Source organism: Pteropus vampyrus, unplaced genomic scaffold, assembly GCF_000151845.1.
Source record: "Pteropus vampyrus isolate Shadow unplaced genomic scaffold, Pvam_2.0 Scaffold300, whole genome shotgun sequence".
In the NCBI taxonomy this organism is placed as follows: Eukaryota; Metazoa; Chordata; class Mammalia; order Chiroptera; family Pteropodidae; genus Pteropus; species Pteropus vampyrus.
The window spans coordinates 2,242,371-2,255,017 of record NW_011889081.1 but is presented as its reverse complement, the minus strand read 5'-3'; the positions used below and the strand labels follow the sequence as shown (position 1 = coordinate 2,255,017).

Below are 12,647 nucleotides of genomic sequence, written 5' to 3'. Positions count from 1 at the left end.
GGGGGAGGAGGCTCAGCAAGGCAAGCTGAGCCCCTCAACATCTCCTCTTCTCTGTTCTGAGCCAATGACATTTTGCCCCCCATTCCTTCTTTCCAGCTGATCCTCAGTCTCCCCATTTCTTCATCCCTGGGTTCTCATGGATGTTCTTTCCCCTCCAGTTCCTTCCTAACACTGGGCACCCCCCCATACACCACCACCATCCCCGCCTCTGCCTCCTCCCCCGAAGCACTGGCTTCCCGTCTCTGCCTCACTGCTCCTCCCCTGCCTCGGCCTTAAAACACCCCCACCTGCAGCTAGGAGCCAGCAGTCCCCAGGCGGCACCCAGCAAGGGTGCACTGCTCAGCGTAAACCTGTAAACCTGCGCCTGCCAGAGAGGACGAGGCTCTCTCCAGCCTGAAGGTGGGTCGTTGAAGGGGGGTTGTTCTGTGCAGCTGGTCAGACAGTGGCCAGGATGTGACTGCGGGGTTTCAGGAGCAGCAGCCCCTGGGCAACAGATGGGTGACGGGCCCCTTAAGGGGACATCAGCCTCTCAGCTGAGGAGGACTGTAAAATTGATTTGTGTTTGTCAGGGGCCAGAGACACCTGTGAGGGGCACCGAGAGAGGAGATGCCCTGCAAGAGGCCCACAGATGTGAGGACTGTCCTGGTCTGAGGACACTGACTACTGCTTACTGGTGGGCACCACAACCCTTACCTGGCAGCGTCTGACCGACTCCTCCATTACCCAGGCCGCCAAGGGTTGAGAAGACCTGAGGGAGCAGATGGCTTCAGCTGGCCTAGAACTCCTGGGCATGACCTTGGCTGTGCTGGGCTGGCTGGGGACCCTGGTGTCCTGCGCCCTGCCCTTGTGGAAGGTGACCGCCTTCATCGGCAACAGCATCGTGGTGGCCCAGGTGGTATGGGAGGGGCTGTGGATGTCCTGTGTGGTGCAGAGCACAGGCCAGATGCAGTGCAAGGTGTATGACTCACTGCTAGCACTACCCCAAGACCTGCAGGCTGCCCGCGCCCTCTGCGTCATCGCTCTACTGCTGGCCCTGCTTGGCCTTCTGGTGGCCATCACTGGTGCCCAGTGCACAACCTGCGTGGAGGACGAAGGTGCCAAAGCTCGCATTGTGCTCACAGCGGGGGTCATCCTCCTCCTCTCAGGCATCCTGGTTCTCATCCCTGTCTGCTGGACAGCCCACGCCATCATCCAGGACTTCTACAACCCCCTGGTGGCCGAGGCCCTCAAGCGAGAGTTGGGGGCCTCTCTCTACCTGGGCTGGGCAGCAGCTGCCCTGCTTATGCTGGGCGGGGGTCTCCTCTGCTGCACTTGTCCTCCACCCCAGATCGAACGGCCCCGTGGACCCAGGTTGGGCTATTCCATCCCTTCCCGTTCTGGCACATCTGGGATGGACAAGAGGGACTACGTATGAAATCTCCCCTTGTGCTTGATGTCCTCTCTAGGCCCTACCTTCTGTCAACCCCTCCCACAAGTGAAACTCACTTGGTTCCAGCCAAGCATGGCTGCTGGGGTAGTCTCAGATGGCCTAGCTGAGACCAGACCCTCCTCAATAGGTTCTCACTTCCTGGCCTGCCCCTGCCTCTCTTGCCCAGTTGTTTCTTCTGCTGTCCAAGACTTAGGCCGGCCCTTTTGTTCTTCCTCCCTGAGCCCTCCCCTGCCCCTGGAACCTGGGCCTCACCCAAAGGGCAGGAGCTCCTTGGCTCAAAACAAGAGGATCATGCTCTGCCTGCCTTGTAGTTTCCTCCCGCCTGGCCGCCACTACATCCAGAGGTCCAGGCCAGGTCCTCTGGGTGAAGCATCTCCTCCAGGCCAGGAGGCCCAGCACAGTCCTTCCTGCTCCCATCCAAGTCCCCAGAATAAATAGAGTATTTGTACCTCTGGCTGCCTTGATCTGTTATTGGGCAGGGAAGGCCAGGTGGCCTCCCAAGTGTTGCCAGGCCAAGGCCTGCTCCAAGTCCTGCAAGGCAGGGGGGAATAAAGGAGGCTAGTTGTTGGCGTTCACCTCCTCACAGTAGGCCAGAACTCAGCAGCCCCCCAGGAACACCAATGGCAAGTAACAAAACACACTTTATTTAGTAAAAACTGGTGAGTGTGGGCGGGGCATGACAGAAGCGTGCAGGGGCTGGAGGTGAGAGGTTCAGGGGTTTAGAGTATGGCTGGGACATGGCTCAGGTCGGAAGAGACAGAAGCTTTGGAGGTAGAAGGTTCTTTGGTAACTTAATCACCTGCTCTTGGAGAGGTTATTTGAGGCTCAAAAGCCCCTGGAGCTCCAGAGGCCTGACCAGCAAGGCGGGGCTTGTCTCTTCAAGCCCAGGGAGGAACTGCCCCAACAGCAGCAAAAACTCTTTGGAGACAGACTGTGAAAGCATCTTGTCACAAAACACCTGGCCAGCAAGCAGCCTTCACCCTAGGGCCACAGCTCCAAGCTGGCCTCCAAGATGGGAATGTCCAGGGTGGAGAAATCCAGAAACTGAAGTGTCGCATCCTTGGTTTCATCACCCAAAGGTGAGAAATGCCAGCAGCAGAGCCCAAGTGGAAGATTGAGTTTCTTTTTGGTTTGGTGGTTATCAAATGGATTAAAAAAAAAAAAAATCCCACCCCTCCCAAATAAAAAGCAAAACCAAGATAAAAGCAACCCTAAAGCTGTCATGCATCTTGATGATTCCAGCTCAGGGGGTAGGCTCCACTATCAAGGGAGACCCACTCTCCTACCCTACATCAGACATAATTCTTTGTGGGGTACTCAGAGGGACCCTGAGAGTTGGCACGTGGGGCCGATGCCGAGTATCGAGCCAGGTAATGGTTGGAGCCCTGGGACCCCCCAGAGGGGCAGGTGCAGCACAGCAGCCCCCCACCCAGCAACAAAAGGCCAGAGGCCGCCCAGCCTAGATAGAGGGAGGCCCCCAGCTCCCGCTTTTGGGCCTCTGCCACCAGAGGGTTGTAGAAGTCCTGGATGATGGCATGGGCGGTCCAGCAGATGGGGATCAGGGTCAAGACCCCTGCGATGACAAAGATGATCCCGGAAGTGAGCACCAAACGGGCCTTGGAGTCCTTGTCTTCCACACAAGTGGTGCACTTGGCCCCACCTAGGTAGATCAGCAGGCCCACCAAGGTGATGAGGAGGGTGATGACACAGAGGGCACGGGTGGCCTGCAGGTCCTGGGGCAGTGCCAGCATTGAGTCGTACACCTTGCATTGCATCTGGCCCGTGCTCTGCACCACACAGGACATCCACAGCCCCTCCCACACCACCTGGGCCACCACGATGCTGTTACCGATGAAGGCGGTCACCTTCCACAAGGGCAGGGCGCAGGACACCAAGGCATTCACCCAGCCAAGGAGCGTCAGGATGATCCCCAGTATTTGCAGACCAGCAGAGGCCATGGTGAGATTGAAGCTGAGAGGAGCTGCACTGGGAGACATAAGTAATGTTAAGACCTGCTGGCCCAGACCCCTTGTTCCCAATGAGTGCTACTTAATCCCCATGCCATGTGCCACAGCCACAAAGAACGCAGGACACCAAGAGTATAAACTATGGAAGTTGGGACACCATGTCCTGTAACATAGGCAGAGTATGCTCCTTGAACCTTATTTTCTCATGGGCAAAATGAGCATTTAATGCTTTAGCATTTATTTATTTTTCCTTCGTTATGTGACGAGCATTGGCTTACAATAAGGAATAAGTAAGCCATCTGGTCCTGGCTGTTTCGAGTGTAAGTGAAGAAAAATATAAAGCCTATGCAAATGCTAGTCCCTAGCTTCAGCCACTTTGGGTACATTTTATCAAACAGCAAAGCAGCAAAAAGGGGATGAAGAGACAGAGCAAAGTTTACAGATGTTTTCCACAGGGCACACAGATGAGAGGTTGGCTCTAGCCATGAGTAACAGGCTCAAAACTTGTCAGTTTCAAGACCAAGATTAGAGATCCAAGTTTCCTCCCACAACCCAACAGGAGTGTCCAAGCCCCTCACACCAAGATGGTTTGTATCCCAGGTAGGTGGTTACCAGTTTGATCTTAAAGATCTTGTATCTGGGTGGCCCACCAGTCTCCACGTGGCCTGCCCCAGTCCAGCCAATACCTCCAGGAGCGGGAGATGAAAAAAAACCCCTCCCATCCAAAAGTACTTCCTTCCCAAAGGCCAGGGCTGCCTCCCTGGGTCCTGCTCTTCTGCCCTCCCCTAGGCCACAGAACATACTCCCAAAGGCTAGGGACATTTTTCTTGTATATTCTTGCCCAATATGCTCTCAGGCTACGACTTCCCTAAAAGGAGCTAAAACTTTTGGGGTCTATCCAGTGAACTAGGTCCTTTGCTTCAGTGACCCCATTGTCTCCCCCCCTCACACCCACTTAGTGTTGGAGGTCTCCACCGGGATCAGTTCTGTTCAGGGTCCTGTTGTGGCTCTCCATTGCCTAAAGCGCTCGGCTTGGACCTAAACCTAGCACCAGCCCAGCAGTGTGGCCAGGTGGCACTCTCCACTCCTCATTTGCGCCCGAACCTTATCTGGCCGGAGCTGAAGAGGTCGGGGGAATATCCGACAGGGCGGGCCAGACCTTGCTGGTCCCAGTCCTCTGCCTAGCCTCCAGGCGTCTGGCCTTGTTAGGGCCGGGGCCACGCGGGCCTCGGCACCCTGCGCCCCTCCTCTGCCCTCGACCCATTTCCTTTTCATACCCTATGAGCTCGGCCTCAGTCCGAGTGCGCCCCTGCCCGCTCTCAATCCCTACTTTCCTTAGGAGCCCGGCCTGAAAGTGGATGTTCTCACCACCCCTAGCCTGGGAGCCGCGCGCCCAGGATAGTTTAATGGCGGCGCCGACTCAGGGTCCGCTCCTGCAGGTGAGGGGGAGGGGAGCCCGCCCCAGAGAGCAGCGCAGGTGGGGGAGGGGCACCCGGTTTCGGTGCCTTTGTCCCACGGGAGGGGAGGAGGAGCGTTTAACCCTTTATGAGCTGCATAAGGACTCGATCTGCTCGGCGGCTTCCGAGCAGCCCCGCGCTGGGAGACTCGTCGGCTACGGTGGCCGCCTCCAGGAGATCACTCCAAGTTCTCCAACGGGCCACACCCCCTGCACCCCGCTCGTCGAGGCATCCACTTTCTCTCTTACAACATGTACATTGCCCACTGGCTCACCTGAGAAGGAGAGTCCGCAGAGATTCGTAAGAGCGAGACGAATGCAGGGATGGGGCGGAGGCGGGGTCTTAAAGAGGCGGTGACGTCACTGGACCACCGCCCCGGGGAGGGGCAGAGACCCCAGTCCAGACGGCCGCGGGCTCGCGAATCCCAGCTTCGTCAATCGGGGGCGCTCGAGACTGGGGCTGCTGCGCCTACACCTGGCTCGGTTGTGGGGACATTAGCGGCTCAAGTCGCGGCCCTCAGTGGGTCAGGGCGCAGGGCATGGAGCCAGACGGAGCTTGGGTCTCAGCTCCCGGCTCTGCCACTTACTAACGCTGTGACCTCAGGAACTCACCTAAGCTTCCTGAGCCTCGGTTTCATACTCTGCAAAATGGAGACAACGAACCTACATTTTAGTAGGTAATCATGTCCTAAGGTAGAAATGAAGCATTATCATTTTTTTGGTTATGCTTTTGTTATACCCTCGGGGCCCTTACGAAAGCTGCAGTTAGCTCTGCAATGTGTGATTTCACATCTGATCCCCCTTCATCCCAAACCTCCGGGACCTGAGCACCGAGAGGGCAGTCAGGTCTTCGTCCCTACGGTCCCGGCCCCTAGCTCTCAGGGATGTTTGCAAAGCGAATGACTGAATTTAGCGGGCCGGGAGGGGCGGGGCATCCAGGGGCGGGCCGATGGGCTGGCGGAGGCAAGGGGTCTGCCCCGGAAGGCGGGGGCGGGGGCGGAGCTGATGCTGTCTGTCCCGGCGGCGGGCCGCGGGCGGCGGTCGTAGACAGCAGCGGCCGTGGGACGCTCACAATGGCTCCCGGCCCGCTGTGCCCTTTGCTGCGACTCCTCGTGCTGGGGCTCGGGCTGGCGCTGCTGTGCGCCGCAGCCGGGGAGCGGGTGCCAGGTACGATGGGCGCGGATAAGGGGTTGGGCGTGAGGGCCAGGGACTCCCCAGCCGGGGATCGGGGACCAGGTTTTGGTGTCTAGAAGAGAGGGTAGAACTGAGGGGACATGGGATCCTGGATCAAGTCTCCAGACACCACACTCCCTAGCCAGGGGAGGTCCCATCTCGCTCAGAGTGTCATCCTCAGTACGGGCCTCAGTTGTCTGCCTGTCCAACTCGGGGGCTGCTGTCCTTAAAGTCTGGATTCGGAAGTGGAAAAATTTTGAGGGCGGGTTGTCTCATTCAGTGAAGGGGCATAGCCCTAGCCTGGTCAACACCAGGTCTGCCCAGCCCCAGTGGCCGAAGAGTCGTAGCGGGGGGCTGTAGAGAGGCACGGGGGTCTGTGCCCCGATACCATGTGGGGTGCCCCCTTCCATCCGGTGACTTCAGTGCCCAGCTATGTGGGGGGAGGGACCGGGGTCGGGCCTGGTGCCCAGGAATGAGTCACCCGCCGACGGCGGGGGGGAGGGTTGTGGGGACCTGATTCCCCCCTCCCGCTCTACGCCCCCCTCCCCCCCGCGCTGCAGTGTCCCGGTCGGGCCGTGCGGTCACCTGTGAGGAATGCGGGAGGAGGGCGCCGGTGACTCACGTTATTCGAGCCGGCGGACCCTGACCTCAACCCCCAGAATAGCTGCGCCCCGCCCCCAGCCTCTGACCCACAGCCCCCTCCCCAGGCACCACCCCCTGCTCTCGCGGCAGCTCCTGGAGCGCAGACCTCGACAAGTGCATGGACTGTGCGTCGTGCCCGGCAAGACCGCACAGCGACTTCTGCCTGGGCTGTGAGTAGCGGGCAGGGCCAGAGGCGAGCAGACCCTGACTCGGGGAAGAGAGTTGCTGGAGGACTTCAGACCTGGGAATTAATGTGGTGGGTGGGGAGTAGGAAAGGGCCTCTAATCCTGGTAGGGGCCATCTGAAGGAGAGACTTGAGGCTCAGATCTAGTGGGTGGGGCAGGTCCAGAGAGGGGAGGTCTGACTACTGAGTTTCACTCCCAGGCACTGCGGCCCCTCCAGCCTCCTTCCAGCTGTTGTGGCCCATCTTGGGGGGAGCCCTGAGCCTGGCCCTCGTGCTGGGGCTGCTTTCCGGCTTCCTGGTCTGGAGACGGTGCCGCAGGAGAGAGAAGTTTACCAGTAAGTGTGCCCTGGCCTGCCTGCCCGCCCACCCGTCCATCACTCCTCAACATCTCTTCCCCACCCTCTCCCGCTCTTGATGACCCCTCTTCTTATCTTGCAGCCCCCATAGAGGAGACCGGCGGGGAAGGCTGTCCTGGAGTAGCACTGATCCAGTGACAATGAGGATACCCTGCCAGCAGGAGGCCACACCCACTTTTTCATTCATTCATTCATTCTGGAGCCAGCCCCTGCCTCTGAGGCTCAGCCAGAGCCAGGCTGCTCCAGCCACAGGGGTGTGCAGGGATGGGGGATGACAGGTGAATCACTTCTCTGAGGCCTGGACCCAGGCTTCAGAAGAGACTTCCAAGGTATCTGACTGCCCTGTCTCTGGATCCAGGACAGAAAAAGAGACCCGGACTGGCTCACACCTAACAGTCGACACTAAAGAACCGCAACATTTGCACAAGGGTCCTGCACCCCATGGCCTGGGGGCCAGGCTGACCTGAGGGACAGACACAACACCAAGCCCCACCCACAAAGATGTGCTGAAATTCCAGCATTGGGGTGTTAGCCGGGGGGATTAGGGACCTGTTCCTAACACTAGGGGGCTGGCCCTCTAGGGGGGCTGGCCCTAAGACACTGCCCCCCCAACCCTCAAAGGGGGGGAGATATTTATTTTGGGGAGAAAGTTTGGAGGGGTGGGAGAATTTATTAATAAAAGAATCTTTAACTTTAAGAGGTTCGGAGAGTGGCATGATCCCCAGCCTGACTTCCCAGAGATGGAAAGAGGAGTGAGTCAGACAGCCGCGGGGGCGGGGGTGAGGCTCTGACTCACACATTCTCAATGCCTGAGCCCAGCCTGCCAGGACCTGGCCTGGCCCTGACCGTTTTCCAGGGAAGATCTTGAGGAGAAACCCTAGTATCGAGTGCCCGAGCCCTGCCCTCCCTCTTTCCAAAGGCCCCAGGTTCCAGACTAAAGCCTTCATCAGCTTAGTAATCTTTATTCAGTTCTGGTGTGTGGAGGGGATGCCTCCCTTTCCCTGCTGCTGTCTTTCCTGCCCCTCCCAACCTCAGGATTCATTGAGGCTCATGTCCTGGTGCCCAGAGGCCTGGTCTGGAGAAAAAGCAGGGCAGCTGGTTGCTTTGTGGGGGTGTTGGTCTCCGTTGTTGGGGAGAGGCACTGACTGCCAGCACTCAGAACTCCATTATGTCCCCAGCTGTAGTTGCAGGATAATGGGGGGCAGGGGTGTCCCCCAGCCTCAGAAGCCGAAGGGTCTCAGGGATCAGGTTTCCAGGGTATCGCCAGAGAAGCATCTCAGAACAAGGGCTCCTGGAAGAGGAAATGACAGGGCAGACGGCTGAGGCTGGCGGGGCAGAGCCACCCCCAAACCAGGTTCAGGTCCCCAGGGGCTCCCTGGCTACCGGCACCATCTAAGGAGCCAAGATGAGGAATGACAGGTTGACTAAAAGCTAAAAATAGCAGATGAGGCAGGGCTTAGAGTTTGGCTCCCAGGACCGGGTGTGATCCTCCAGAAGACCTAGCCGGTGGATAGTGTGGATGGTGCCTACCTGAGTGGGGACAGAGTTGGGGGGAAAGCCATGGGGGGGCTGCAGTAAGGGTGGTCATTGTGCAGGCTGAGTCGAGAGAAGTGGGTGGCCATGTTCTCCTCAGACAGGAATTGCTTGCGCAGAGGCTCCCTGGGGAGAGACCGAGAGGCTGGCAGGCTGGGATATTCAGAGGAAGCAGGCTGATGGGGACCTGAGGTGACAAGAGGTCTCGTTGGGAGTCCCTCCCTGCCCTCAAACTCACTGCTCCTCCTCCAGGCGCCGCTTGGTGCTCATGGGCACAGCTCCTCGGGGAGGGGAGCTGGGAAGAAAAAAGAGCCAGGTGCACTCCACCCTCTTGGCCCCATATCCAAGATCTGCTCGCCTGAGCCTGCAGGGTAAACCAGGAACGCTCAGCTCATCCCTTTCAGCTGATGCCTAAGTCACCCCTACTCTCCTGGGCCATCCAGCAGCCTGCCTCAGAAGTCTCCAAACCCGTCTGCACTTATACCCAGGCCCTGCTGATTCGCCACACCGAGTGTCATCCTGCACATCAACCCTGAGCTCCCAGATAAAGTTCCTGCGCCCCTGGGCCAGGTCCACCCAGGGCCCCCCCCTACACACACCTCGTGTCCAGGCCTCGAGGTGCCCCCGAGGCGGCCCGTGGGTCGCGCAGGGCCTGACCCGGGGGTCCTCGTTCCGGAGATTGCTGAAGGATCATTGGGGTTCGGAGTTCTGTGGGTAGAGGGGCGGGAACCGGGCGACAGGGGCGGAGCCTTCGAGGGCGTGGCCCAACGTGAGAGGCGTGGCTTTAGGCGCGCGTAACGACAAGATTCCGCGCAGGCTTGGAAGACAGTTGGCGCACGGCTGGAAGGCGGGTGTGCTCCGTGGGGGAGGGGACCCAGTGTAGCGGGATTGTGGTAGGCGCCACTTAAGTGTCGAGGATCTTCGCAGTGGTCACCTCGGCTCCTGGGCTTCCGGTGGTACGCAGCGGCCGCCTGCGCGCCGATGCGACCGGCGGTATTGGGGTGGTGAGGTTCGGTGGTGGTGTGCCGCTCAGTGACACGTCGGGACGCGTGAGGCTGCGTTGCGCGCGGAGCACTCTGGGACGTGTAGTTCTCGCGATGGAGCGAGCTGTGCCGCAGGCGGTGCCTCTGGGTCAGGTGAGGCGTGCGTGGTGTGCGGTGCCTTATGGGCTTTGTAGTCCATGCCTGGCTCGTAGGGAGCGGATGAATCGTATCCTGAGCCCTGTTTTGTGTGGTCTCGTCAGTGCGACTCGGCTTCTGACCCCGGGGACGGAAGAGTAACCCAGAAATACCTCAGGGACCTAATGTGAAAGTCAGTAGGATTTAGAAGGCAGGACGTTTTTCTGTATTGGGGTAATAGAGCCACTGTTTATGCGCTTTCTATGAGGCAGCCCTGTGCAAAACTCTTTATGTACAGTAACTCATCCAATCGTGACAGAATCTCTTGTGAGCTCCATTTGACAGTTGAAGAAACTTGGAGGAGAGGCTGGGGCTTGCTCAAGGTCCTACTAGGCATTAACGACTCAACTTTCCCCTTCCTCACCCTCTTCTTGGAACCACTACTGGAATTGTATGGGCAGGTGCCTGCTTAGTGCGCCTCAAAAAGCTGAGAAGTTTGGGCAGTGGCCCAACTGGTGGCAGGGGAACCAGGAAGGAGTGTGTGGATGGAAGGTCTCAGACAGCCTTCATCCAGCCTCTCCCCACAGATGGAAGTGTTTCAGGCCCTGCAGCGGCTGCACATGACTGTTTTCTCCCAGAGTGTCTCACCCTGCGGGAAGTTCCTTGCAGCTGGCAACAATTATGGGCAGATAGCCATCTTCAGGTACTCTCGCCCCTGCTCCATACCACCCATTAACTCTGGCACTAGGCCCTCCCGGGACTGATGCCCCCTGCTTCTGACTCAGACCCCGCCCCCGTCTCCCTTCAGCTTGTCTGCTGCTTTGAGTTCCGAGGCCAAAGAGGAAAGTAAGAAGCCCGTAGTGACCTTCCAAGGTGAGTGTAGCCATTGAGTCTGGCTTACAGGGACCCGAGGGTAGAGGAGGGAAGCAGGACAGAGTCACTCAGGTTCTGCATTTCCGTTTAGCCCACGATGGGCCTGTCTATAGCATGGTCTCCACTGATCGACATCTGTTCAGTGCTGGTGACGGAGAGGTGAAGGCCTGGCTTTGGGCAGAGATTCTCAAGAAGGTAAGAAGTATGGAGCTGGGGAAGGGGCGCTGGGGCATCCAGCCCCTGAGAGAGCCTTTGAGGTCACCCATTGTTTTCCTCCACAAAGGGCTGTAAGGAGCTGTGGCGACATCAGCCCCCATACAGGTGAGCCAGGGCCATGTGAACAGAGAGCACATGGGGGTGCAGCTGCTGCCTCACTAGAGCTGACCCCCACTTTCCCTCCCCTATCCTTCCCCTAGGACCAGCCTGGAAGTGCCTGAGATCAATGCTTTGCTTCTTATTCCCAAGGTCTGATCCCTCTATAACTAAGGCTTTACTCTGCCTTGTTCTTGGCCCATACTTCGATCCTTCTCCATCACTGTCTTGATTTGACATTGACTGCTGATCCCACCCTCCCTTCCTCTTCAGGAGAATTCCCTCATCCTGGCAGGGGGAGACTGCCAGTTGCATACGATGGACCTTGAGACAGGGACCTTCACAGTGAGAGGGTCATGGAGCTGGGGTAGTCAGGGAGGAGTAGGGAGAGGCATTCTTTCTGGATCTCATCCTGACACTGCCTCTCTCCCTATAGCGGGCTCTCCGGGGCCACACGGACTATATTCACTGCCTGGCACTGCGGGAGCGGAGCCCTGAAGTGTTGTCGGGTGGCGAGGATGGGGCCGTGCGGCTTTGGGGTAAGGGAATATCCGGTTGGAGGGAAAGAGTGGTGAGGGAAGCAGGGGCAGATAGGGTGCCTCTTATGGTTCTTTCTCTACAGACCTCCGCACAGCCAAGGAAGTCCAGACGATCGAGGTCTACAAGCACGAGGTAAGGGTTCACCCACACCCTGTCCTCCCTACTCCCTGGACATCACGTGCAACTTCACCTCCTTTCTTCCCCTCATGTCTCCCAGGAGTGTTCAAGGCCCCAAAATGGGCGCTGGATTGGATGCTTGGCAACTGACTCAGACTGGATGGTGAGCCGGGCAAAGTACAGGATGGGGTGGCAGCTCTGGGCCCTACCAGCTGAGAGCCTGTAGCTCATGGTGGCTGGGACTCCCACCTTTCTGCCCAGGTCTGTGGAGGGGGCCCAGCACTCACCCTCTGGCACCTCCGATCCTCCACACCCACCACCATCTTCCCCATGCGGGCACCACAGAAGCATGTCACCTTCTACCAGGACCTGGTGAGGCTCTCTGTCTTGATTTTGCCACCCTTTCCCATCTCCTCTCTCCAACCCTAATCCCCATGTTTCCTCCCTGCTCTCTAGATTCTGTCAGCCGGCCAGGGCCCTTGTGTCAACCAGTGGCAGCTGAGTGGAGAGCTTAAGGCCCAGGTACCTGGCTCCTCCCCAGGACTGCTCAGCCTCAGCCTCAACCAGCAGCCAGCGGCACCAGAGTGCAAGGTGGGTCCTGCAAGGAGCTGTGGGGATACTGAGAGGCTAGGGTGTGTGGGTAGGTCAGTCACCCTCCTCTTGCCTCCAGGTGTTGACAGCTGCAGGCAACAGCTGCCGGGTGGATGTCTTCACCAATCTTGGCTACCGAGCCTTCTCCCTTTCCTTCTGACCTCCAGCAACACCCCACCTCCCCATTCCAGGGTCTGGACTGTTTTGTTTCTTTTTACGAATAAAATTTCAAGCTTTCTTTCCATGCACTTTCTTCCTAAGAATGGAGACCAAGTCGGTATAATGATTTATGTATGTATTACTCTTAATAAATACTCACACACTCTGGGGCATGTCAGGGCCAGGGGGCCTAGAAA

At 58.2% G+C, this 12,647-nt stretch overlaps 5 protein-coding genes across 10 annotated transcripts; 3 read left to right on the top strand and 2 right to left on the bottom strand.

Moving 5' to 3' along the window:
• Window positions 1-760: 760 nt before the first annotated feature.
• On the top strand, window positions 761-1,414 carry CLDN9 (claudin 9). Its single transcript, XM_011376580.1, has one exon. It carries the CDS (start codon window positions 761-763, stop codon window positions 1,412-1,414), a length of 654 nt encoding a protein of 217 aa, XP_011374882.1.
• Window positions 1,415-2,050: 636 nt separating this feature from the next.
• On the bottom strand, window positions 2,051-5,740 carry CLDN6 (claudin 6). Of its 2 annotated transcripts, none has more exons than XM_011376578.2 (2): window positions 5,128-5,740; window positions 2,051-3,415 (listed from the first exon to the last, which is right to left on the bottom strand). In XM_011376578.2, the coding sequence occupies exon 2, from the start codon at window positions 3,385-3,387 to the stop codon at window positions 2,722-2,724; it is 666 nt and encodes a 221-aa protein (XP_011374880.1). In that variant the 5' UTR covers window positions 3,388-3,415; window positions 5,128-5,740; the 3' UTR covers window positions 2,051-2,721. The 2 variants fall into 2 exon arrangements, with proteins under 2 accessions (XP_011374880.1, XP_011374881.1); XM_011376579.2 differs by having other exon boundaries at window positions 2,051-3,410.
• Window positions 5,741-5,858: 118 nt separating this feature from the next.
• On the top strand, window positions 5,859-7,904 carry TNFRSF12A (TNF receptor superfamily member 12A). Its single transcript, XM_011376571.2, has 4 exons — window positions 5,859-6,019; window positions 6,733-6,837; window positions 7,052-7,186; window positions 7,290-7,904. The coding sequence occupies exons 1-4, from the start codon at window positions 5,926-5,928 to the stop codon at window positions 7,343-7,345; spliced, it is 390 nt and encodes a 129-aa protein (XP_011374873.1). The 5' UTR covers window positions 5,859-5,925; the 3' UTR covers window positions 7,346-7,904.
• Window positions 7,905-8,153: 249 nt separating this feature from the next.
• Window positions 8,154-9,526, bottom strand: HCFC1R1 (host cell factor C1 regulator 1). 4 transcript variants are annotated; one of them, XM_011376573.1, is made up of 4 exons: window positions 9,340-9,526; window positions 8,979-9,104; window positions 8,738-8,866; window positions 8,154-8,498 (listed from the first exon to the last, which is right to left on the bottom strand). In XM_011376573.1, exons 1-4 carry the CDS (start codon window positions 9,432-9,434, stop codon window positions 8,363-8,365), a joined length of 486 nt encoding a protein of 161 aa, XP_011374875.1. In that variant the 5' UTR covers window positions 9,435-9,526; the 3' UTR covers window positions 8,154-8,362. The 4 variants fall into 4 exon arrangements, with proteins under 4 accessions (XP_011374875.1, XP_011374876.1, XP_011374878.1 ...); XM_011376574.1 differs by having other exon boundaries at window positions 8,979-9,035; XM_011376576.2 differs by lacking the exon at window positions 8,979-9,104 and having other exon boundaries at window positions 8,738-8,927.
• A 211-nt stretch (window positions 9,527-9,737) lies between these two features.
• On the top strand, window positions 9,738-12,529 carry THOC6 (THO complex 6). 2 transcript variants are annotated; one of them, XM_011376577.2, is made up of 13 exons: window positions 9,738-9,876; window positions 10,446-10,561; window positions 10,667-10,731; window positions 10,823-10,926; window positions 11,015-11,052; window positions 11,148-11,196; window positions 11,317-11,388; window positions 11,480-11,582; window positions 11,666-11,715; window positions 11,801-11,863; window positions 11,962-12,072; window positions 12,157-12,291; window positions 12,371-12,529. In XM_011376577.2, the coding sequence occupies exons 1-13, from the start codon at window positions 9,838-9,840 to the stop codon at window positions 12,449-12,451; spliced, it is 1,026 nt and encodes a 341-aa protein (XP_011374879.1). In that variant the 5' UTR covers window positions 9,738-9,837; the 3' UTR covers window positions 12,452-12,529. The 2 variants fall into 2 exon arrangements, with proteins under 2 accessions (XP_011374879.1, XP_023377003.1); XM_023521235.1 differs by lacking the exons at window positions 11,015-11,052; window positions 11,148-11,196; window positions 11,317-11,388.
• Window positions 12,530-12,647: the final 118 nt, after the last annotated feature.